The 27,605-nt window shown below is 34.4% G+C and overlaps 1 protein-coding gene across 1 annotated transcript in view; it reads left to right on the top strand.

Moving 5' to 3' along the window:
• The first annotated feature begins 271 nt into the window (after positions 1 to 271).
• The window catches only part of LOC143921110 (uncharacterized), a 28,985-nt gene continuing 1,651 nt past the window's right edge, over positions 272 to 27,605 (top strand). Inside the window, exons 1-14 of the mRNA XM_077444236.1 lie at positions 272 to 336; positions 12,464 to 15,232; positions 17,231 to 17,295; positions 19,419 to 19,553; positions 19,624 to 19,784; positions 19,863 to 20,102; positions 20,179 to 20,373; positions 20,453 to 20,623; positions 21,477 to 21,654; positions 21,738 to 21,902; positions 21,982 to 22,107; positions 22,183 to 22,285; positions 24,273 to 24,407; positions 24,478 to 24,600. Coding sequence (XP_077300362.1) covers positions 12,633 to 15,232; positions 17,231 to 17,295; positions 19,419 to 19,553; positions 19,624 to 19,784; positions 19,863 to 20,102; positions 20,179 to 20,373; positions 20,453 to 20,623; positions 21,477 to 21,654; positions 21,738 to 21,902; positions 21,982 to 22,107; positions 22,183 to 22,285; positions 24,273 to 24,407; positions 24,478 to 24,600 — 4,397 coding nt within the window. The 5' untranslated portion in view covers positions 272 to 336; positions 12,464 to 12,632. The remainder of the gene's footprint in view (positions 337 to 12,463; positions 15,233 to 17,230; positions 17,296 to 19,418; positions 19,554 to 19,623; positions 19,785 to 19,862; positions 20,103 to 20,178; positions 20,374 to 20,452; positions 20,624 to 21,476; positions 21,655 to 21,737; positions 21,903 to 21,981; positions 22,108 to 22,182; positions 22,286 to 24,272; positions 24,408 to 24,477; positions 24,601 to 27,605) is intronic.

Below are 27,605 nucleotides of genomic sequence, written 5' to 3'. Positions count from 1 at the left end.
TATATGTACACATATACAATGTACCCTCATGCTTAGATGTAGTTGACGTCAAATGAAAAATGATCGTACGACCCTCTGGTTCGACGACAATCACTTGCAGCCTGGTGCAGGGTGAGTGCGTTGACATTATCGCTTATAGCCGGCGCGTCGTTTTGTTTTGTTTTGTTTTTGTTTTGCGCCCTGGTGCATCGAATGCACCCCGTTGCAGTGTGGACAGACTGCAGTGTGTATAGTCTGTTCGTATCCGCGGAGACACAAATAGAGCCACCGGCAGTCGCACGCCAGCCGCCGCGCCGCCATCTACTGTTGCGCGCTCACTACACACATACAACCATTGTGAATTTTCCGGCTTTTCCGCTTTTCCGATCCGTGACGCGTATCTGTACAGTGTTGTGATGGATTCGATATACATACATATATCCATATTGGGATTTTTTTATATCAATTTATATACACGTGTATTCGCTGATATTATTTTCGATCATTTGCATTATTTGTATTTGTGATGTCGCAATGTTTAATTTTGATTAATTAGCCCTTTTTTTCGTTTTAGAATATGCGTGTATTATATATGATACATATTGTAATATTGTTATTTCAAATTTCGACTGATTTATGTATGTAAATATACGTATACGTATACGTACATACAATATTTGTAAATAGTGTAGGGATATGGAATCGTTTAAAAATACTACATTGACTGCGAAAATAATAATACTATTCACTCACCAGGAGTAATGGTTTGTTAATAATCAGGCCTTTCCTCATTTTTTTAGAAATTTAGAAATATTGTTTTTCAGATCTGTATATTTACATACATACATACATTGGGTATTGGTGAGTCACTGTTAGTAAGTAATTGAATATTCATATATATATGTATTTGAAATCAGAGTTGGAGTAGATCGAATTTTTAACGACTCCGTCTACGACTCTATACAGTCTTGAAATATTGATGTATAAATGTATAAAGTTATCATTGTTGTTTGGTAAATTCGGATGACTTATTTAGTATACAATAAATCATTTCTTTTAAATATGAAATCGGTGATTTAAAAAATTTTGTTTACTATATTGCAGATAAGGAAATAACAATGATGTTTCTATTTTTTTAAAAACTAATTTGTTGCTTTAAATTATTATGTGGATAATTTTAATCATACGGATCGTCAGTGGGTTATTAATCACGAGATTCACATATATTTTATATAAAATGAAGCTATTAAATATTATGAATGAAATTCTTAAAATTAAGATTACTGATTTTTGGATGCGTATTTTTTCCTTTTAATTAAATTAATGTTAAAAAAAATATTTGCAAAAAGATTTAAACATATAATATCATTCAATTTTTATTTGACTATTGATCTTTCGTTGCAATATGAGTCATATTGAAATACGAAGACGAAAAATCTTTACATTTATTGTTTGAGTGCGACAAGGATCAGAGCAGGACGACAATATCTGAAAAACCCGTAATGCCTGGTTTCAGATATTGTCGTAACTGAAAATTTCCACTATACTACCTAGCTCGTAATTGAAAATTTCCACTATTTATGATCAATTTCCACTATTTAAGTCATAATATTATATTTGCGATTAGATTAATTCTCTCGTTGGCAGAATCAGAACGGTCCAGACGATAGTTTACGCTTGTCGTATCGAGAATAGCCATGTTTATTTGACGTGTGCCAACCCTGATTTATTCCATGCTCCGGTGACATTAAGGGTATTACCCATCGGTGCTGATTTATCGGGGTGCTAAAATTCAGCGAGAGGAAATTGGCCGATGGAGGAGAGTGACGTGTAAGGTCACGTAAATATGTGACAAAATCCGTTAGTGATACACCAAAAGGTGTATGAAATGCGTATGCTTTGAATTTTCCCACCAGTAAATAATATTATACCTAGTCTAGTTTATTAATAAATCCGTTTTTGTTGAGACTGGCCGTGTGTATTATTGGGCGATGATTGATAATTTTATCTCGCACGTTAAAATTTAGAGGCAATATTATATCGTTAAATTGAATGCAGCCATTGAATAAACAGGATATCGGCGTGATCTGGTCGTACATTTTTGAATTTTGAATCGATCTGTATTATACATATGTATGAATTTATGTAGGTGTTGGGAATTATTTCGATCGATGGTTTTATTCGGTGTGGGAAAATTAATGCGAGATGTTCGCCAATGGACAGTCTCGGGTTCTTTGTCCGTTGCCTTTTTCTTTTTCCCTTTTCCGAGGAATTTTCATGTCGTCTGTTATATTTTGGAAGATTTCCCCGTCTATTTTCAAGATGCGTCTCTCTTTTCGTTTTCTTTTCTCGAGGTTGTTAGCTCTTTTCCTCGTTCTTTTGCAACGGCGCACAAAATCGTAAAATTTTAATATCGTAAAAGAGAATTAGAGTGTGTACTTAATATGCTAAATTCTATCAAAAGTATAAATATAATAAAACATAACGGGAAATGATATCAAATTAAAAAAAATGCCATAAAGCATTCTTTTGTTTAATTAAAAAGTAATAAGTGTTTTGTGTATGAATGTTCATTTGTTTTTTTTTTCAATGTTGTAAAAGTGAATATAATCCAATATACATAATAAATACATATACACAATAGGAAAAATAATCTGTGCCCCAATTTTAGATTCCCATATCTTCAAAATTAAATTATGTATATACTAATTAAAACCATATCTCTATTATAAAGTAACGAAACGCTTTATGGCCAAAAATCAAATGTGAAAACAATTGAGTCGTGCTTTTCAACGAATAATTTTTACTCTGGTTTTATGTTTAAAATCTCCTTGAGATCATTGATATTGCATAAAAATAGATATTAAAAATAATATATTTTATTTTGGACAAAAATGCTATTTATTATTTTATATGTACATACATATGCGTATAAATCTTCCATTAGGCAATAATAATGTTATCGAAAAATTGCCTAATGAAGGTTGTATTATATGTACATAGAAAATTATATGACTATGAAAGTGGAATCATATTTGACTGATTCCACTTTCATACTAGTCATAATCAATCACACGAATATAAATGCCACGAAAATGACCATTAAATGCATAGACACTACGTTTGAAATTAATAAATCACATACGTTTGTTATCGAAACAAATATCACGATAATAAAATCTAACAAGTTGAATAGAGGAAAGCGTATGTTTGTTCGTCCATGAAGCTTATTGATTCGTAGGGGAGAGGCTTGTCTGCCGGAACGACTTGAAATGCGTATTATTTGGCACGCAATTTTGATACTAATAATAATTTGGGAGTAATTTACATGCAAATAAAAACTCGCAAAAAAAATAACACCCGGAAAATTCTCAAGAAAAATATTGACGTCGATCCCAATAGCGCTATGTGGATATAGAAATTACAGTAAATTTTCGCAAAACGTCAATGGAAACTTGTGTGGGTCGTCTTATTTTTAATTTGTGTGTATATTTAGTGGCAAATTGCAACGCCAGGCAAACTGATTTACTTTCGGCCGACTGCAAAAGGTTAACTACGAGTCAAACCTCGCCGACAACTCGCGTTTTGATGTTGAAAAGAAAACGTCGCGAATGCATTTTACGATCATTTCATATCTCCGTTGCATACTTGACATTTTCACCGTTTGCAAAATGCGATGACATCAAATTTACATGCATAATTTGTAGATAGCCCATTTTGATTAGAACCGCGTCATACTTTTCGACAAACATATGACTAAAAACCGAAATGGATTCGACCTTCGTGTTTTATCCTAGAACCAAGTATATAAGATTTCTGACAAAAAATATACTTCGTTTGTACAATAAGCATTTTATTGAACACTTGTGGTCCAGGTGCACGAGAATTCGTGCACTAGATGCACTAGATTTTGACTGTAAACACGTCCGAACGCACGCACGCCTCGCGCCTCTCTGTTGTCGACGGTAAATAGCGCCATAGCGCGTGCCATACATATGTACACTAAGTCAACTAAATACTACATATATTATCATTCTGATTTTATTTGACGATATAAGTATTATATATATATATATATATATATATATATATATATATATATATATATATATATATATATATATATATATATATATATATATATATATATATATATATATATATATATATATATATATATATATGTATGTCTCGGATTTTTAATATATGATATGTACATATGTACTAGATTCAGGTAATAAGGAAGCCTCATTTGCATTTCGTGATATGACACGTAAGCTTTTCCTAACCGCAATCGAATTTTCCCTACCGGGTGGGTGTCCGGTTACCGGGTGAGCCATAAATTGTTATCGTCGATCCGAATGAATTCAGGGGTGTTCGTAGTGTAATGACACCGGTCGAGGTGCACCGAAATAAAACGCTTTGGCCGTCAGCCCAACTTTAAACAAAACAAATTTACATACCTTTAAGCACACCCTGTACGCTTACCGTGCGTGTCAAGCCGAGAGATGACGCTCGTAGCGTTTTCATTGAGAAATTTTTACAAATTCAATTTCATATTATTGGAATACGGTTGAACTAGGCTATTATGATACCTCGTAGTAGTCATTACACGTAATATCAGTAATGAGTTAAATCAATTTTTTTTTAATCAGTATAAACCTACTTTTAATTAGTGTTTATATTTTATTTTATTTTTACATATATACCAGGAAGGCCTTACAGGTAAATCCCAATGCGCCTTCCTGGCCAATTACAAATACAAATACAGCATTTTTATTATAAGTCGTTGAATTGCGAGACACTGAAAAAACTCGCAAATTATCGAGACATCTATGAATTGTACATAAATTTTTATTGTACATCAATCAAATTTTTCAAATAGTGGTGACATAGGAGGTAGGAAGGATTTTTAGCCAATTTTTTTTTCCGGGAACCGTTTCAACAATGAAATCAGAGAAAATTGGCAAACTCTGATAGGAAACGATCAACCTGGAGTCACAAATCCAGGTCTGACCAACAGCATACTCTGAAAAATTCATTTTCATTCAGGGATAGAACCCGGCACCTTCTTGACGGTAAGCAGAAGCTTAACGTCCGAGCTATTCTATGCTTCTACTACATATACCAAAAAAATGCGTTTGATACAAAATGTAATACTTTTTAATAATATATGGGGACGAAAGGAATGAAATGAAATTAATATATTTCGGTGACTATTTCACATATGGTGCTTATCGCACACGTCACTAAAATCTCAATCATTGAATATTTGGCAGTTGAAAATTCCACCCACCGAGAGTCAGTCACGCGAACTATCACACTTACGAAAATTCGAGTGCCAGATATTTCGTATTCGCGATTGTCGTGTCGGAATTGTCATTTGTGGAATTGTCTGTTTACCATTGAGTGTGACGCTCGGGAAGGAAGGAAAGTGGTAGCTACCAAGATGGTCGAATCGTTCACAACTCATAGGATGGCTACCCAAACTCGTCCATATCGTAGGGCCCATAAAAAATAAGAATATTTTCAACTTGTTCATACATTAATAAGATTTCTGGTATAAGGATTGTATTTTATGCTATTTTGACTGATTTTTCCTAAAAACCAATCGCAAAATAAAAGAAAAATTCTATTCGCTTTTAAATCGATACATCATAGCTCATTATGCAATTATTTTCCATTAGGTGGGTCATGGGTTCAAATCCTAGCCGGAATCGAAAAGTTTATTCTATTTTTTCAAGTACATATGCATATTTGAAACTTGTGGCAAGATCTGGATAGTTGTTAAATCCAGACCGACCGTCCTCTATTAGAATTTGCCAATTTATCTACGTTAATTTTTGTGACGGTTCCAATAAAATCAGCACTTCTTCCCTCTCTCAAACCAGCTTGTCGGATTTCGTTGATTGTGGCAAGCATCCATATGTTTGCGTTTATAATCAACATCTGTATACCTAAATTACTTCATGTGTACTTCATATGTACACTGTTAGCCGTAGTGTCGATTTATGATAAAACCACACTGAATCGTGCGGCATGGAACTTGCTCGTAGTTTACAGCTGTGATGGGCGTATCCTCATGTCATTGATAATTTGTACGATCTTATTATTTCGGCAATTTTCTCCTATATTTCTTCAAATATGGGAAACACTGTTATCGATCACTATCAAACCAACACTCCAGGGGGTGAGCTTTGACCTGGATCGTAACTGTATAGACTATGTAGGCGTGCTAGCGTTTTTTTACACATGAAAAATACCGTGGCATGACATGATTAAACATCTCTTATACTGAGTGTCGAGTGATTATACATATGTATACTGAAAGTTTTTCATATAAACGTTGCATAATATAACGAAATGGCCGTTAATAGAACGAAAGTCCAAAAAAAAAACATCAATTAAGAAAAATCACCATCTGGAAATTAACCGTCTTGGTGACGGAAGCTGTGAACGTTAATTTTTTTTCTGTTTGTAAACAAATATCCTAAGTTTTCTACAGACTGTGTGCCATATGGTTTAAGTTAAAACTAAATAAAAGTCAATTACGGATGTCGTTCTGGCGGTTAACTATCGTCAAACATTTAACACGAAATTTATTATATACGTATACATATATAACCCTTTCGTTGCCGTTGTAAATTACATCGAGCGGATATGCTTCGACACTTTGAATCAATTTATCATATTCGCTTTGGGGTGACACGTAAGGAAATTTTCCCGCGAGAAAAACAGGAAGCTCAACTTTAGCGTTGGCTCGAAAAAATCACTTTCTAATATAACAAATCCACTTTATTGCGTACAAAATGTTAAATTCGAATTCAGTCAGACGCCAGTGACGTCCGTGTGACGTAAATTCGCAGTCGAGAGCTTTACTATTGCATTCCCGTCACTGGGGCGACCGCACGATTTAATGGACACGGTAAAATGTTACAAAAACCAACCAAAACAAATTTGGTGCATGTGTTGATATTTTTTCAATATTTATGTAAAATAATTATCATTTATTTTATTTTATTCAAATTTGAAACAATTTCATTTTTTACTAATTTATATTATACATATGTATAGGTATACACAAAATTATCTTTTTTAATCTAATTTTATGGCAGATTTATTATTTAAGGTCAATGGATGTAACCTATAAAACCCTCAGCATGAGGCCAACATCCCCCAAAGAATACAGTCTGAAAGACCGTTTTGTTGGGGAACATGACTTAATGGTATCCTAACTTTAACTGTAAACGAGTTTTAGAATAGGTCGAAGTCTTTTTGAAGTGATTATTTCCAACTTTTATCCTATCGGCTATGCAAAGATTGTTCTTCGACTAAAAGAATTTAGACCTCATATCCTGCTAAAAAAATCGAATGTTTCGTCGAAGTCATGTTATCATGAAATAGTTTATTTTTGAATCTTAATAATACAAATATTCTTCGACCCTTTCCCCCCTTCCACTATTCATTGTTCTTCTTGAAAGGGCAGAAGATTTGGCGGGATTTACTCATAAGAAGTACATATAGGTATATATCTATATTGTATCTAGCAAATATCTGTTTTATTTTTATTATTTTAATAAATACATATAATTGACGGGCTGAAAACCAGACTGGTAAAAGTGACATTTTAAAAAAAAATCTGGTTTAAGTGCTAAAATAATAGTATATATGAAATGCTATTATTTTAGCACTTAAACCAGCTTTTTTTTTAAATTTCACTTGTACCAGTATGGTTTTCAGCCCGTCAATTTTTGTTCATGTCGTTTAGAATATGTCAAGAATTCGGCAATTTAATGAATTAGTGATTCACCGGTTAAAATCTAAGGAATAGTTTTGGAAAATAATTGTTTAATAAATGTATGCCACTGCGGCAAAATTTATGGCCCATAGCAATGAGCACAAATCAGACCAGGTCTCTGGGCAATACGCATTACGCACTATACAATGTTGATCATCTGAGTTGTACAAAAACTATCAGTAAAATTGCAAATTAACTTCGGAAAACAGATTGTTTATCTTTCGCAGTTAAACGTTTCTTTTGGATCATACCTAGCTCATTCCAATAATTTATATTTAAACTACATTCTTCTTCTTGTTAATGCCTTGTCCGCATCCGGACGTTGGCGACCACCTCGTCGATTATTTGAATATATCCGCATCGGTCTTCAGCGGCTCGGAACAGATCTTCGGCGCTCATATCGGTCCACATGCGCATGTTTCGAAGCCAAGATAACTTTTTCCTGCCAATCCATTTTTTTCCTTCTATTTTCCCCATGGTTATCAAACGGAGAAATTCGTATTTTGGACCCCGTATCATGTGTCCGAGGTACTCCATCTTTCTCCGCTTGATGACAGAAACAAGTTCCCTGCCTCTCCCCATCATGCCGAGGACAGCTTCGTTTGATATCTTTTTGGTCCACGGAATCTTCAGCATACGCCTATAGATACTGAGAGACAAATCTAAATACATACATACTGAGAGACAAATCTAAATACATTTATCATAGAAATTTTCGAACGGAAATTTTCTTTCGCAAAGTTGATTATTTGAATCACACAAATAATAGTGAATTCGCAAATTTTCAAATTGATATATCAAAGCTCAGGTCAACGTCATTCAAATCTGGGTTGACGTGACTGACGGCTTGCTCACTCGCATTGGTCGTTGACCATTTAACCAACGAGTCATAATAACGATAAATAAAACTCATAACACCCCCGCACTGTCGACTTGCCGGGCCGCCGATGAAAGCACAGTCACACTAATAAATTATATTTAAACCTCGCATCACCGGAAGACGTGTTCGCGTTCTAGACGAGACATTTTGAAAATTGGGATAAGAAGTAGTAGTAGTTTTTCCCCGGAAAGATGTTCTACATAATTATCTTTCTGGGAAAAAAGAGTCGAGCGCCTTCGCAGACGACATTTATCACTCGAGTTGGACCGGAACTTTGAAATTATGACATTTCAAAAATATTAATTTCGTAGATACATACATATGTATGTGGATTTTTTTTGCTATGTCCCGTGTGAAAGCGGAAAGCGGGCTCACCCTACTCGAGTGATTGAGAACAGAGAAGCACTTGTGTTCCTGTTGGATTCTCGATGGCCACATGTGATTCCCGTCCCGGAATTCCAGATTGTAATTGCGGCTTTCAATCCACTGACCGAATACTGTTCCAACATTTATGGCCTCGAAAGCATTCGATGATATCGCAGTATATTAAGTTTTACACGAAAACAAGCACTGTGTTATTTACGGGTCGTAATATATTACGTTGAATTAACTCAAATTATTTCAGATGAGGAATTTCATGATTTTTTTATTTAAATACAAATTTCTACCCTCATTCTTCAATATTACATTTCACTAATACCATTTATTTTTTGGGGTCATTTTATATAAGACCGAGTCTTCTTATTTGAAAAAATAATTTTATCAAAATCACTTCCTCATTAGTGGTACTTAGTTATATTTGATATTTATGTACATATGTTTATGCCATAGTCACACTAAATCGACACTATAGATATCTGTGTTCATAACCAAAACCTATTGTTGCGTAGGGGTGGGTGGAGGATCCAAGTAAAAGGCCAACAGTCGTATCACAGCATTTATTGATGATTAAGGAGATACACGCACTGTCACTGCTCAGTCCAGAATGACATGATATCGCCTACGTACCGCCTTATAAAGAGTAGATCTCTCAGGACGCCTAATCTGTTTACCTGTTGTATAGTCACGTATTCGGATATGTATTTCCACGACATTGGGTCTCCCCGTACCGATTCTGAGAAATAACTAATAACGGTCATTGTTTAGCCTAAATGCACTTAGAGTCCAGATATTATCCTTGGAAGTAAGTGCATGCTCTTAGTTAATCCGATAACAGATATCCGTTGGTCTAAGTGCAATTCGCTCAATCCGCGGCGTACGTAACACTATTATACAATGTAGCGTGTCCGAAAATTTTACGTATTCGTCTTACCGTGCGACCTTTTTACCGTGCCGACATTCCACCGCGCGTCCTTTTCAACATGAGGCCATTTCACCGCGGGACCTTTTTACCGTGGGACTTTTCACCGTGCGGACATTTTACCATGTAGGCAATATTTCGTGAGAAAAATTCATTGCGTTTTATTGAAAAAAATAGTATATGTTCATGTTTATATATATGTAGTTGTACTCAGCGGTGGCCCTTACGGCATAAACTCGTATTTGATGAAGACTCGAAAAATGAACTCGTACCTATGCATTAAGATTAGAAGTGGGAGTAGATGGTTTCGTCGGCTCCTACCATAAATCTCACGCATACACGCGTATTTGTTCCGTAAGCTGTCTACCCCCACTCCTAATCTTAATGCTTTGGTACAATTTCATTTTTTTCGAGTTCATTTTACCAGTCTTCATCAACTTAGAGTTTGTGCCGTAAGGTGGACCCGTACTCGGTTATACCAAAATTCGCAGCATTGTACATAGTATATGTATGTATATGTATAGACAAAATACCACGCGGTAAAATGTCTGCACAGTGAAAATTTCACACGGTGAAATGTCCTCGTGGTGAAAAAACACACGGTGAAATGTCCACGATAAAACGGATACGATAAAATGACCGTGAATCACAATGTAGGTATGGATATTCATTACAAACCGCAAGCATTTGTATACTGGCAACAATCAACAAAGAAAGGGAGGGAATGCCAATTGTATTGTATCCGTCACAACAATTAAGTTAGATAAAATGACAAACTCTAACAAGAGGCGGTCTATCTGGATTTAATAACCAAGCAGATCACGCCAGCAGCGATAGACATTCTCGTAATCATCGAGAAAATCGAATCAATTTTTCGACCTTTTCACTAGTAAATGATTGCTTAACTGGTAAGCTACTTTGCGGCTATATAAAAATTAGTAAAAAAAATTTGAACGATGATGAAATATTGTTACTTGATTGATTTTATTTAAAAATATGTTCGCCAAACTTTTTGGATTTTACAAAATCAGCAAAGATATGAATAAACAGGCAAACAAGTATAGAAAGAGCGCATTGGGGTACATGTTTCAGAAAAATGTATGGGGATTTCAGAAGAAGCTATTATTTATCTATATATAATATATGGTTTTCAAATAATTTTTTTCCGCGTCGTATTTTTTCTTGTTTATGAAATTTATGGTTGTCTTATGCAATCTAGAAATGATCATTTAAAAACAGCAGGTCAACGTCACATAAAACTAAAAGTAGAAGATTTACTTTGGTCTGCGATTGAGACAAAAGGAGTTTAAGAATCTCTGACGTAAGCAAAGAACATCAGCGTGAATCTAAATAGCATTTTTGTATGCTATATTCTCGAAATAAAGTTTGCTTTCATCAGTTTCGTCTTTGAAAAATGGATTATCTGAAATAGAAGTAAAAACACAGCTCCATTAATGAACAATAGAAAAAATACGTCACATTTGTTTATATTTTATGTACATATATATATGTACATAAAGAGACGCAAATTAATATACACAACAGGTTGGTACGGAGTTGGCGACCTCAACTTATCAAATGGCGAACAACTTCAGAACAAAGACGAAGCTGAAAAATAAACACGAACAATAGTGAAACCGGTCCACATGTGTAAAGAAAAGAAAGGAACGAGTCACTGAAAAACACAAGACGGTTGCGCATTAAAATAAATTGAAGTCTTAAAGGAAAACAATGAGTTCGCAACAATGTGATGCATCTAATGGCAATTTGATAGCAAGCGACGGTCAATTGATTAGTAAATAGTCGATTAATTAATCAATTAGTGAATTTCTCGCTAAAAAAGCAACGGTCAATTAGGATGATTTGTGGCGCTTTGATTTGAAGTCACGCCAAAGTCGTAATTCATAACCCTCTCGTGCCTGAAGCAACAGCCAGCAACAACAACCATTGCTGATGATAATTATATCCTGTGAAGATTCACTTTGAGTTTTACGTAAAGTCTGTACAGTTTCGATGAAAATAGCGCTCGTTATATCGATGACACAATTTCCCCACAAAATGTGGGTAAACACTGCGAAGTGATAAGTGTTTGAAACAGAGAAGTCATAAAAATATCAGGTTCATTACTTAATTTTGTATTCAGGTCGACAGTATTTGAGCTCGGTTTTATCTACTGTTTACCTACAGATGTGAATCACGTTTCTACAATATATATATGACTGTTGATTGTAACATGATTGAGTACGATTTTCCACAACGAAGAGTCAATATTATTGATTATAAAAAGCATCATATGTAATGTTGAAATCACTGTTTGATTTTTTTATTCTTGAAACATTTGATATGCGTAGTAAAACAAAGGGTTTCTTTGTGCGTATTTTGGTTCTGCATTGTGACATCACAACTTCTCAAAGTGTCGCGTTAAAAATAAATGAGCTCATGTGCTCTGAATCTGTTTGCTTGGTAAGTAATATCAGCGAATATAATTTTCATGATTTAATTTCAGCTAAAATATGTGAAAAATCAATAGAATTTATCTATAACCGGTTGCATTTAAAAATACAAGACTGACTGATAAACTAGAGCTGCATTTAAAGTGAATAAATTTATTTAGTGTATTTTACTGTGATATGAAGTAGATCGACACGCGTTGAAACTGAGCCGAATTCTGTAGAATGTTCAGTTTTTTCAGACGGAAGTCCACTAAACAGACGTTAGATGGCGATGGAGACGCTAAGAAGGGCTCGCTGCGAGATCAAAAAACGAACAACAGTCTCGACAGTGTTTCACAGACACAGAACTACAATGAAGACAGGAATAGTCAGCGGAAACAGCAGACGATCACCGACGATCAAAAAACGACCCTCGAACCGAACCATCGTCCCTTATCGACCTACGATAGTGGCGAAGAAAAATCGACGGAAAATTCTAACAGGAATAGTGTCGTCAGAAGGGATTCAAAGACGAGCAAGGAAGTCATCAATTTACTGCTGCCAGAAGATAGCGTCAAGTACAAAAAGGACACGTCTTACTTGTCTGGAGTTCAGAATCTGCTAGACATAATGGGTAGAGGTAAAAAGCGAAACAAGGGTGAGAAAAAGAAGAATAGTAGGAGTTGGTCCTTCGGAGCCAATAGACAGAAGCGGGATGAAAATCCAATTGATAGAAGGTCAGTGATCAGCGAAGGCTCGGATAAAAACCTGAATTACATATCTTCAAATGTGTTTTCTAACATTGGGGATGTTTACGAAGACGCTCTGGACGATTTGAAAGGTTTCAATGAGAAGAACAACAACGATACACTGACTGATGAACTTGACGTACCAAGGTCAGCCACCGTGGACTTGATCGATGAGCCAACTGAATTTCTGAAAAGTGTGGTGGGCGAGCAGGTCTTCAGCGTAGAGAGTGAAAGAGCTGAAGAAGAAGTCGAACCGCTGACGTCAACCGGCGGGAAGTGTGCCAAAGACGAGATTGGAGAAGGAGGCAGGTGGTATTTTGGAGTTGAGGATCATCAGTGTGGCGCGAAACGCGATACCAAACGACCCCAGCAGACATGCTGCATCTCCGACCCAGTAGACGACCCTGATAGAAGAACAACATCGGTAGAAACTGACAGAGAACAAGAGCAAACAAACGTCCGAGACCCGGCTCCGTCCAACCGAGCAACATGTGAATTCAAAGAAGCGAACGCTGAAGATTTGAGTGACATTTATCAAAACACAGACGACGCGGCAGCAGACAGTGATACTGAATTTGTGAACTGTTACGATGGTGTTTTGAAGATCGTCGAAGAATCTGACGAACCGGAGGACAATAAGCAAATGGGAACTTCTGATAGCAAACAAAATGGTAAAAATCAAGAAAATGGAACTAAGAGTGAACCAGTTCGAATCAAAGCAGAAGATATACCATATCCTGTCAAAGAGACGATATCAGTGCTGAACCACTCGCCGGAAAAAGTCTCTGGTTTTGTTAGTGTTAGTGATATTGGGAACCATATAGACGAAAAGAAAATGGCTACCCAAACAATAACCACTTATGAACTAGTCTCTTCGTCGCAAGAGAATGAACCAATAGTTAAAGGTTCACTTAACTTGGAAATCAAGTTAGAAAATAAAGAAGAAACTATTGCAAAAGTTTCGCAAGGGTATACCTTGAATGGTATCGTTGAAAAGAAAGAAGAAGCAATTGCAAAGGTCTCGCAAGGGTATTCTTTGAATGGCGTCGTTGAAAAAAAAGAAAGTGCCGTTGATATCAAGCCAAAGAATATTTTAAAAGAGGAAAAACCAATCGAGGCATCTTCAAGTTTTAAAAAGCACGTAACGTTTCACAACTTCATCGAATTCGATGATGGTGGTAGAGTAGAAGACGATGCCGTGGAAGATGATGAATCTTTCGCTTCTTTGGACGAAGAAGAAAGTGAAGAAAGTAGTGTGTTTCAAATTGAAGTCGAGAATGATGAGAATCCGGAATCGGAAGAGGAGAACCACGGTGAGATTGTGGAGTTTGTAGATACGAGCAGTTCTGAAGAAGATTCACTAGAAGACAAATTCAAAAGGACTAGTATTACTCTGCATTCGTCTTCGGTCAAAAGGGATAATTCTCTCGACAGCATAGCAAATGCTATACTGATAGAAGAGTTGGATGTGGAAAATGATGAAAATGCCGGTTTCGAGAAAGGGAGTGATTCGGACATTAGCGATATTTGTGTGATTGAACATAATGATATTGCAAAGGAATTGAGTGATAAACCGATTGAAGAATGTGAGGTTGTGTGTAGGACTGAAGACAGTGAAAATGTTGTGGTAGTTGAAAAGAAAACTGAAGAAGAAAGTGAAGATTCGGAATCTTTCGAAGAGGAAGTGGAAGAGGAAGAAGAAGAGGATGAAGAAGAAGAAATAAAAGAAGAAGTTAAAGAAGAAATTAAATTAGAAATCAAACAAGAAATTAAAGATATAGCTAAAGATGTTGTAGAAGATGAAGATGATGAGGAAACCGAAGAAGAGGAGGAGGAGGAAGAAGAAGAAGACGAAGAAGAATATGAAGAAGGAAAGGAAGAGTTGTTGAAAGAAATTGAGTGTTCGAGTAGTGACGTTTCGACAAGTGAAGACGACGTAATTCAGGATTGTGAAGTGATAATGCCGTGTGACAGATGTACGAACGATGAAGATAATGAAAAGAAAGTGACTCAAATATATGACTGTTTCCGCAATAGTGAGAAAGAAGAAGAGTCGGCGTATACTGAACTTTTGCTGGTGCTGGAGAAGCAAATGTAAGTATTGTGAAGCGTTTACATACATACTATTTCGTTTGGCAACTGCTTATACGTCATACTGCTTTGGCATTTCCAATGTTTTCATCTTTCACTTTGATGGGTATTTGGTATGTTTATAAACTTTAATAAACTGCGATTCTATTTTAATGTTTTGCCTCTCTTCAGTTTCAACACGTGTATATTTGTGAATTAATTCGCAATGTTGATTTCTGGTAGATATTGTTATAATATTATACTTGGTGTGGATATTCACCAGATGGCGATGGAGGTTATATGTGCTACCAACATAGCGATCAAAAAACACTTTTTGCAGCAATCAGTTTTGCAGTGCGTTTTATTTCGGTTTTTGAATCTTTGGACTCGATGTTGTATTGCGGGGGCGCTAATTACGCTTCTGTGTCTATATTCGTAAATGCGTCTTGAATTTGTATGCTTGAATTTATGTTCTTTATGATGTAAGGAAAATGCCGCCATTTTGTTATTAATAAAGTGTTCAGAATAGAAACCTGGAGCAATATCGTGTAACTCTCTTGAACATATTATGTGATGAAAATTAGAAAAATTTGCGGAATTTGAAGGTCTTGGATATTAACGCTCACGGTCTGCATGCTTCAAGGGCGAAATAGAAATGCTTTCTTTTTCGCAAAGTTAATATGACAATATATCGAATCGCCATTTTAAACGGTGATCTGTCAACGTGTATTAGTCATATTTTTTCAAACAATTCCGATGAAAATAAGCGTAGTCACGTTGTACCAATATTTCATTCTAAGAAAATAAAAATGTATAATAAAGAATATACATTCTAGTCAGTTGCCAAGATAAATCGAGGAAGAATTCGAAAAACAGGACCTCTAGTCGAAAATTTATTTTTGGAGACAAAGGTGCAAAGCTTCTTATTCATATCCAGAAGTGGAAGAACGCAGACGATTCGTTAGCAATTTAAATGTTTGGCTCTGTGGAAGTTTTGCTGTCTTTGTTTCCGTGGAAATTTGTCTTTTATCTTTTCAATGAAACATTAATTTTTCCGAAGACACGCAGCAAGTGGGATAGCACGTGCTAAGTTTAAAAATAATGTCGTGTTTGTTATTGCATTTGGATTTCTTGCGTTCTCAATGGAGCTCAAAATAGTAGCATTGGTATAAACGTACCCACGCTCTCTTTTTTCAAAACTACGGCGAGTGAGTCGTAAAAAACGTGAAATGTGAATCAATCAGTATACTCAATTTTATTTGCGAAGGAACAATAGATCTTCATGTCATTGGCCAATATTTCTTATGAACACAGTACACAATTCAAAACGGTCCCATAATAGCTGAACGCATGACAAGAGAACACACGACTATTGAAGGCTTGACAACTGAACACAGCGACAAGTTCGCACAGAGACATGTGAACTTATGTATATATCACTAAACACAACTTGCAAAAAGTTTGAAATAGTATGTAATACAAAGAAAATACTTATGATTAGAGATCGGCGGTCGAGTTGCCACCATAAAATAACAATAGACCTCTCCATTGTCCGAGAAAGCAGGAGAGCAAAAAAAAATGGTTGACAATAGAAATTGACAATGGTTAACCGTTGAGCATCTTGTCGGCCGGTCCTTACTTATGATCTTTTGTCATGCTCTCAGTTGTGTAGTCACCGTTCAAAACACTTCAGTAGATACATTTTCTGACTTCGACTGCTACTCAGGACAGTGAAAGAAATGTAATCTCCACTGATCACATATATATTTTTCGTTATCTTTTTTTTATTATACGTTTTAATAGTCGTGTTTTATCTATGTTCCATTTTACATACATACATACATACGTAGATTGGGTGAAATTTTCGGTCCAATGACATAAGAACATTTTTCTTCATAGTGTCTTATTAAATTAAATGAAGTATATAATAGGTAGTTTTTAAAAAAAATGATTAAGGTATGTGATATCTAATTCAATCTAAATTTATTATTCATATTCTTTGCATTAACTTTTTAATTGCAGGAGAGGTCTGGTGGGTCAAGATAATCGATTTTCTGAATTACAAGAACGAGCAGCAGCTTTGCACAGTAAGTTTTTTTTTATCTATTAATTATTTATTAAAGGCTTATGGCATTGCTTGGCATCGAAGCATTTTTCTTAAAAATAAGCTGTTTATTTAATTTTAAAATTCTTATACGTAGAGATTTGTATGCTTAAAGGTGATTTTATCATATTGGTTTTTATTTATTTGCTTAAGTAATAAAAATTTGTAAAATTCAGCTGTTGTGTTTTGTTACAAAATGATTAAGATGTTGAACAGCACATTGTGAATATAACGCATGTTTTAATTTTAAATCAGTTTGAACAGAGGTTGTCAAAATTCGCGCAGTCAACACAGCGTATTGTCATAGAACGAAATAGAACCGTCGACCTAGAAGCTATAATTAATTAACGCCAACGGCAGATTAAGAGCAAGTCGTTAACGGATAACGGAGAGACAATAAACTAAAACATGTATTTATTATAGATGCGATTAACTAATACAAATTTATCTAGTTTACATACATTTACATAGAAAACGATAAATGTGAAGAGACTTTTTATTATTTTGCAGTGGTCGTATTTTGTGGTTTTACGTTCAACTATAATACATACATATGCACATATGCGTATAAGTGACGTTTGACGCTTGCTGAAAATTTTCAACAGTTGCTTTGAAATTTTTCTAGCTCATTTCAAAGTACAATAAGATGACGATATCTTCAAATGAAACACTTTGATGCATTTTAGATTATTTTTGATATTAGCTTTCAACAAAGATTGATCTTCGATAATACCTTCTGAAGCACGACGATTGGTATATTATACCAATCACCGTGTTTCAGAAGTTGACAGGTGGAGTTGGTCGTAAAAGAGTCAAACTCGACCTACTTCTGCCATTTTCTTTGGCTGTGAAAAATTGAAGTTTCAAATTTGACATTATGCGAAAACACAAGTTTTGACATATAACACGTCGTCAAATTACATCAAACTGGTAATCAGTGACGTACATTTGAGGGGGAAAGTTGATTTTTTTTTTTAATATTACGAGTTGGCAAGGCGCGTTAACCTTGCCAGTTGCTGGATATAGTTTGGGAGCAATTAGTCAGTTATGGGACGTGAGCCGTGACCTCTGAATCGTATTTAACTGAATGTCGCAATGAGCTCTTCCCGATGAAAGAGCTTCTTTTTTCATAAACATTCGACTTAAACGACAACGGCACTATAAATATGTTTTATTTATTTTACGTCGGAAATTTAAAATTTAATGCCGTGCACCTGTGCTCAAATTAAATTATAACAATAATTCTCGTGAGAATCTCACGGGATCGTGTAGTTTAATGATTACGAGGTGTTGGTCAAGCTATGTACGTAAGTATGACAGACTCTATCTAGCGCCAAACGGGTCATCCTGCTCATAGATAATGAACAAATAAACTGACATAATGTGTTTGAATTTTATTTAAAAATAGCCTATAAAGGTCTGTTCATACCTATCCAGCACGACCCGAATCCTGCAAGTATCCTGCAAGTACGGACAGTATTATTTAGTACATTCTATATGGACGCGCATGAATGCGTAAATGCGCATGCGCGAATGGAGTATGAATACGTCCATATAATGTACCAAAGAATACTATCCGCACTTGCAGGACACCTGCAGGATACGGGTCGTGCTGGATAGGTATGAACAGACCTTAATTGTAAAAAAGGGGATACATTTTATTTATATTAATAGCATAACAGGAATAATACATATGTAGCTTAAAACTTAACTATAATATTTGATATACATATGTACAGCGTAGCTTAAAGCTTAAGTTTGGTATATTCCTAGATGAATAGGTACATGTGAATTCCTAGATGAATAGGGTAGGAATTTCAAAAACCAGGAGTACCAATAATTTATGTAAATATATTTTTTTTTTAATTATCGTACAATCTTAGGGTACTAGCTATGCTATTACTATTACTTTAAATGCTATTACTTTAAAACCCACTATATCTTAATAACAAGTTGGCTGTAAGCCTGGAAAATATTAGTGTGCATAATATTGAGCTATTAGGATGCCCGCAAGAAATCTTGATTTATTTTGAATACATTCAAGGTCGAAATTTATTAATATGTTTTATATTTCGGGAATGCTAATGTCACATTTTTAATTCTCAGGAGTACAAACCGAAGTATGCAGCGCGAGAAAAGAGGCTGAACTCGTTCGACAAAAGTTATGGCACGTGGAAGCCGATTTGACCGCCACGAGATGCAGAAATTCACAACTTCTAGAACAAATGGAAGCGAAAACAGGTAAACCGAAAAATTCAAAGAATATCGTGAATATTTTATTTGTTTACTTTAACTTTATTGTGAATTGTAGAAGAAGTAAAGTCCGTCGAAAGAAAGGTGGTCGAGTTGACCGAACAAGCAGCTCGGCTACAGGAGCATTTGGATAAATTACTGCCAGAGAATGAAAAGTTGAAACAGAAATACAAAATTCTCAAAGAGGAGAGAGATGAAGAGCGGAAGTTGGTAGAAGAAGTGAGTTATTTTTTTTTTGTTAAAGATCTGGAAAAATTGAATAAGAGTAGTTTGAAACGACCTCTTGTACGCTTTCAGACATTACAGCAATCTGCAGAAGAACGACAGTCGCGCGAGGAATGGTGGAAAATGGAATTCGAGCGATTGAGATCTCAGGGTGCTGAACGTGAAGAATTGCTTCTTGCCGATTGTGAATGGAAGCTCAGGGAAGTGCAGCAAGCTACACGTGAAAAGGGAGCACTAGCTGAACAACGACTCAGAGACGTGCAACGGCAAGCCGATGAACGATGCGCTCAAGCCGATAAGCACCTAACTGAAGTGAGATCCTTTAATTCACAGGAATTTTACACATGTATTCGGATATAAATGTCATAAATTATGTTTACTAATTTAGTTGGCGGAGTTAAGCGCATTGCAAACTGAAGTGACCCAACTGAGACAAGCAGCTCGTGAGCAACAAAGAGCTCTTCGGCTGGCTGCAGAGCGAGCGTCACATGCTGCTCAAGCTGAAAGTGAAGCGTCACGTCTTAGGACATTGCTCGACAGAGAAAAGAATGCACTAGGTGCTGCCAAAGCGCAACATGCTAAAGTAAGTCAATGTCCGTTTATAAAGAAAATGTTAATCGACAGTGAAAGCGTCAAATACAATGTTACAAAATCTGTTTTAGGAATTGGAAGAAAAGGAAAATAGACTTCTTGCTAGGTTACAAGAGCAGGAATCCCGTTTAGAGAGTGAGTGGAAAGAGAGGACAGCTAGGGAAGAAGAAGAAAGGAGATTCAAAGAACAGTCGGAGACGTGTCGGCAGCATGAAGAGAAAATTAGGGAAGCATATGATAGGGTATGCTTTTTTTGACTTTCAAATACTTTTTATTATTATTAAATTATGTTCACAACACGTATTTTAACACTTGTTTTACTGTGCCAAAAAAAAATCAGCTAGCCACTGTGCTGGACGCTCAGCGTCCAGTTAAAAATGTGTGATTTAAGTTAAAATAATGCAAAATCTGCCAGGTTAATTATTGCAATTGGCTATAAAAAATATTTTATCATGTCGAATAATATAAAATAAGTGCAAGAAATGAAAAACATAACGGCTGAAGCAGAGCCGTCATTCCAAGGCGGATATCACTCTCACACTGACCGTTGAGCGCGGCGCGTACTAAATTCCTCCTCTCTCTCGCATATTTTTTTTTAAATGCTTTTTATTATTACGAAATTATGTTCATAATGCATCTTATATATATTTTAATAGCTGCTGATCTACTGATCATTTTATATTTTACAATTTTATTTAATTTTTGTTAGTAATTATGGTATTATATTATTCAAATGTTTATGTGCAGCATAATAGGAAAAATAGCTCAAAAACCTATTTACAATTCGTATAAATGCTCATAGTACATATTATACATAATGTTAACTAAAGACTCTCTAAAGTCGACGATCTAAAGCAGATTGTGTTTAGGTAATCTGTGTAACCTGAAGGGTATAGACATTTTGTTGTAATCACCGAGACTTCACAGGTGTGTTAGTATGGTTATTAGTGATTCTGTCATAGAATCTACTGGTTAGTTTGTTAGTAATGTCTGTGACTAACGGAATATTATTATAGGGTATTCAAAATATTTGTATTGTATAAATTCACAGCAGTTATATAAAATAATTGTATTTATCTTGAAAATTGTTTGCAGCTTGAGATTCTCAAAGCGCAACTTGCCAAAAAGGAAGCGCAATTCGAAGAGAATTTGCAGAGGGAAAAATCTAGAGCTGACTGGGAATTGATGGAAATGCGTCGGGCATTAGATAAGACTGACATAAAATATGCTGAGGCTATTGAAGACTTAGAGGAGAAGCACGCTAAAGAAACGGGTTAGTGGGGATTTGAAAGTGGCAATGTAAAATTTTAATTTTATGGATGTTTCGTTTAATGTAATATTTGATAAATGTGTTAGAGCGGTTAAACGATGAGATGGAAAAGAAAATAAAGGACCTGGAAACGGCTCTCAGTACGCAGGCAGTATCGGCTAGAACCACCTTGGAGCTCGTCAGAGGACAATTGAAATCTGATCACACAGAAACTACAACAAAATTAAGAGAGAAACATAAGTCTGATATGGGTATACTATTTTTAAGACGGTTGTACTGTATTAAATTAGTAATTATTGAAAAAAAATAAAACTAATACATTTTTTGCAGAAAGACAATGGGATATCTTCACTTCGGATAAGGAGCAATGTCTAGAAAGAATGAAGGCCGAATGTAATCTAGAAAGTGAAGAAGAAAGAGAAAAGCGAGATAAACAACTAATGCAAGACATAGAAGGTCTGTTAGGTTATTGTTAAATATTAATTGCTTAATTTTATTTCAAACAATTTATTTACATATAAAAATTTTCAGAATTAAAAAGTGAATTGGCCACACAAGAGACTGATCTCGGATCGTTGAGACACGAAGCTCGAAAGGCCAACGAGGCTAAAACCATCGCTGAGAAGAGACTCAGGTTAAAACATCTATCTTCATCTATCATAAATCTATTGTTTAAGTTCATTCTAACAAAATGCAATGAAAGTCTTTTAAACTTTCAATAGCACATTGTTTAAATATCATTTTCATGCATCTCATATATATTCACATCACTCATTTATTCATACAGCGATTTGAAACATTATCAATAGTGCATCATTTAACATCATCTGCATCACCATATAGTTCATATCTATGAAGCTAATTAATAATGATAATCGAAAGCAATGGGCATGTCAATGAGAGCGGAGTGTACGGCATGTAAATAATATTGTTTATGATCATGATGACCAGTAATTCAAGATCGACACTCGTGATTGTAGGATTTTGGTATTGAATTGTGATGTTTTTGTTGGACACAGCTATCCGTGGGCGACTGGGATCGGTGGGTTGGGAGTTTTGACCATGGCGGCGAGTGGAGCGAGTGCCCCAGCCCTGCTACTGACATTGGCCCTGCTTATGTTGCTTTTCATACCTTAAAAAGTTCTATCCCATATACGTTTCAGCGATATTTCATCGCATTATGTACTTGCATTCGCTTATTCACCACTCACACATCGCTTTACATTTATCAACACGCTTCCGTCATTATATTACTTCAAATATACATTCTTAATTCACTCAATGTCAATACTGCTTTATAATATTTGCATTTTTGCTTTCTCAATATACGAAGTGTTAACAGAAAAGTACATGCGTTTTCATATAATATGTACATATGTCAATAGAAATCGTCATCAGTATGTTGATGAAAACATTTTGACTTTTTAGAAGACTGAAAATTTTTAAATATATTTTTGATATTTACAATTGAATTTAATAATAAATATAAATAATTGTTACACAAACATAAATTTTCCATTATATTAAATAATTAAATCTTTATTTATCAATACATAATTTCTTTTTAAATTTAAATTTTAGAATGTAGAATTTTGCATCATGATTATGATAATGCCAATTCTTAATAATGGAATTTGTACAGTATATACATATTTACGTACATATATATGTGCCGTATATTATGCAAGTGTAATAAATCATTTTGGTGGATCGAAAAATAACCAGACAATAAAAATGGTATCAAAAAATTGCCTGATCATTGGAAAATGGTTATAGGAAATGATGGAAACTTTTTTTACATACCTCCTTTACGTTTCACTTACGATTACAATTCAGGAAAAAGTTTGCCTCTTATCCGATCGTTTTCATACTTTGCCATATTGCTCATTTTGGTCATCAATATAAGTAAATGGAGCCTCCGCCATTACGGTAGAGATAAAATATCGTATAAGAAGCATTTCAGGTCCGAAGATTTTTAATGTCGGTGACAGTTGGTAGTCATTAATTTTATACATAGATGGCGGTAGTAAAAAAAAATATTGGTGTTTTTATTCAAAATAATAATTTCTATCTACATACATACTCATATTTTGACTATTTATCGATCTGCCAAAATGATAATTTTACTTTCATAATAACCAATGTACATACACCTAATGAATTTATTAGTTAATTACTTGAAATTGTATTCTTATAATATAATATTTAAATCTAGTAATAAAATTGGTTAAGACTGATAAAATTCAAAATAAGAATACATATATATTTACATTATATTATACAATGCTCGTATATAGAGAAAGTTGCAACAAATGTGTTATTTGATAAGAGGTTTGTTACCTATAATTTTTAAACTATAACTATTAGATTTACATATATAGTGCTTGTCTTGATTTATTGTATTCTTATGTGTTATAAAGTATATATATATTTAACATATTATTCGAATAGATTTAAAACGAAGATGATATTTATAAATCTATTATTACAATAGTCCCATTTATTTTCCTTTCCTACCCAATGGGCCGCTCGCCGTCTACTGCCGGTTGGATTAAATCAAAATTTTAACAACGCGTTGGACAATTGGCAATTTGGAAATTTGTGAAATTTGAAACATACAGTGAACTTCAGACAGCGAGTGAAGCCCGCGAGATGGCCATACGTTCCGAGGTGACCCGTCAGTCGGAGGTAGCGCAGCGAGAAGCCAGAGAGACCATAGACCACCTCACCAAGAAGTGTGCCTGCCTCACTAATCTGTAAGTGGTTTTTACACATATTAATAAAAATCAAATTTGAATTTGACAAAATAACATGTGTCAATTGAAGTTTCGAGGATATGAGATCGAGATGGCAGCAAGCTCCCGGAGAGGCGGCCCAGTTGAGAAAAGCTTTGCAAGATGAAAAAGCCAAGTCTGCAGCTCTCAGAAGACAATTAGACGCACTTTCCCGGTAGGATACATTCCATACAAAATATGTTACATTTATCTCGATGGCTGTTTTAATTGTATATTGTGAATTTTTAACGTATTTAACTGTGTAATACTTTGACAAAATATTGAAAGATTTGAATATATTGTTAAATCAACCATTAGAGAGCTAATATAAGATAAATACAAAGAAAGAATAACAGTAATTAATACTGTACAGTACATTTTTATCTTTCCACTATGTTTAAACATAGTGGTTTGATAAATGTATTGAACAATATATTATTGTTAAATTTAATTAATAATGCTTATTATTAACCCACGATTATTATACAGAAAAAATGGCTTAAAAATGTTAATGGAATAACAAATGGCCGACACGCTTACATTTCTCATTTGTATGAGAGGTTGTGAATTTTTTTAATCACACTTTGAATTAACTTTAATACATACATATATAATGTTTATCTATATCGCCATTTGACAAGCGTTTTTTATTATTTGTAATATTTGAAACACCAACGTTGACCTTTTAGGTGTCTAGCTTTTTACAATTTGCCTAACATTTTTTTTAATATAGCTTTACATTTATTTGAAGTAATTCTAGAAGTGAACTTTGCTGACATTATCATGTTTATGGCACCTAAATGGTTTAAAACTACTCATATTAAAATATTGTTGGTAATAATAATAAATTCAATACTGAAAATTATAGAAATATATAATTTATTTCATTATACATATAAAATTGCGATGCGGTGCAAACGATCGACAAGCGCCAGATAGACTGAACCACAAATTGACGACACGTGTATCTTATGCGTGCGCACTGCTCGCACTTACACTAAGCGAAATCTACCCGAAGTCCCGAAATACCTACCCTGTATACGTTCTGTGCTTCTGATACTTTAGTTCCGAATTTTGCCTTATTAAACTCGCCAGAAAAATCCAACTCAATTTTAATAATTACCATTTTAATAATTGCATCTGTGCACATCGAAAGGTTACTCGTCATCTAATGTGCAATCTATCATTCGTGAAGTCGAGAATTGCGTTTAAAGCAGCCATCCAGTTAATTTGTTGTTCAGTCTGTCTGGTGCTTGTCGATCGTTTGCACCAAACCCATAAAATTGTCATTAATAACTAAAAATTGTGTTAAATCGACCAAATTGTAAATTTTTATACAAAGACCATTCTGAAAATAAAAGAAAAATTATAATGTAATATTAATTTGTTTTGAAATAACGATTTCTTTATCATACCATTAAATAAATAGTCACTTGTATAATATAATATATGCATATTTGATTTTTTCTTTTTATTTTTGAATGTTCTTTCTATGTTATAATAAAATAAATAAATATGAAATGGCAGTAGTTGTTTTAAGTAGGCACATAAAAGTACTCTTTTTTCATTTACTATCAGTATAATTATTCAATTTCATAAACCATAATACATGTAATATAAACCAGAGAAATGTAATATTAATAGAAGTGGCTTTAAGTGTTCTTTTGTTGTCAAGTGACAATCTAAATAATTTTAGCATCAGTCGTATTTGACGCTTGGTGCTCGACGTATGTCCGATAAAAACTTCTCTGTTTGTTTATATTACTCGCAAGATGGGCAAGCATCGGTAAAAATTGCACAATACATTCAAAAACACACAATAAACATCATGGGATACATTTTTATAAGTAAATTGATCCGATTGTATTCCGTGCGATGTAGCGTATTTATAGAGACGTACTGCGTAAAATTGACAACAATTATTTATTCGTAAGGGCCCCTCTATTCTTATTACATCTCTCTGATATAAACTGAATGCCTTACTGTCATATGAAAATCAATACTTTATTAGTCTGCGAGCACGCAAGAATTCTCACCATAGCGACGACATCCATCATCATCACACTAATGTACACAATTAACAACACTTCTTTTTTTTATAATATATAAATTGCTTATCTATAAATTTGGGCATCGTGAAATCCGCTATATGTTTTCGATGTTTCGGCTGCAGCCCGTACCAACAGCAGAAAAAGTGGAAGCTGTAGGAATGTCTTCATATCAACATCAATATCCGACATCTTCATCGACACCCACCCCAGCCACCTAACCCCAACACACTTTTGATTCGATAAACAATATAAATAAAAGAAGAAGTTCGACAGCTTCACGTGCCAGTAAGTAGAAAATAATACAAAAGATCTGTAGGCATCTGTTATTTAGAAGCATTTCCGTGCTCCGGTGAAGAATTGTGTGTGGCCTCCAAGACCCTAGCCCACCCCTTTCCTCGTTTTGTCTCGAATTTAATATAAATATGATATGACTATTCCAAGAAAACCGACGGCTATTTTGTGAATAGTTTTTACTTTGTAAATAATGTCTGTAAAATTTTTCCAAAATTAAACAACATTTATTATATGTGTGCGTTAACTAAGCTTTCCATACAAATTAGCAAATACGATCAAAATCACAATTCTATTTTAATAAATATACAATTTGTAATTTTTTATATAAAATATATAATATAATATCAGAGTACACTCGCATATACACACCCCATCTAAAATCAATTTGTAAATTTCAATTTGTCATTTTTTAATATATTTGTATTTATTTCATAAATAAAACTGTATTATTATAAGCATAGCTTTAAATAATGTTAATATTATATATATATAAAAAAACTGTATAATACATTTAATATATTCAATTATTTTAATTTGTTTCAATGTTCATCAGTTCAAAACTGTCCTATAATTGGTATAAATAATTTATGTACACACATTTCTCATAAAAGCTAAAGTAACAAAGCATGTTGCTGTTTGTTGTACAAATCGATGAGGATAATTTAGTCCATTCGTGACCACATTAATATACATATACACAAATAGGTCCTTAATGGGATCATAAAACAAACCAATTTTATAAACGGAATGTTTTTATGGAACGTCAATTGTGATGCATCTAAAAACCAGTACATAATACACTGAATTGCATTGTGTTATATAAGCTTTGGTATTC

Source organism: Arctopsyche grandis, chromosome 13 (assembly GCF_051622035.1).
Source record: "Arctopsyche grandis isolate Sample6627 chromosome 13, ASM5162203v2, whole genome shotgun sequence".
Taxonomy (NCBI): Eukaryota; Metazoa; Arthropoda; class Insecta; order Trichoptera; family Hydropsychidae; genus Arctopsyche; species Arctopsyche grandis.
The sequence above is the reverse complement of the archived record's forward strand: the minus strand, read 5'-3'. Positions and strand labels throughout refer to the sequence as shown.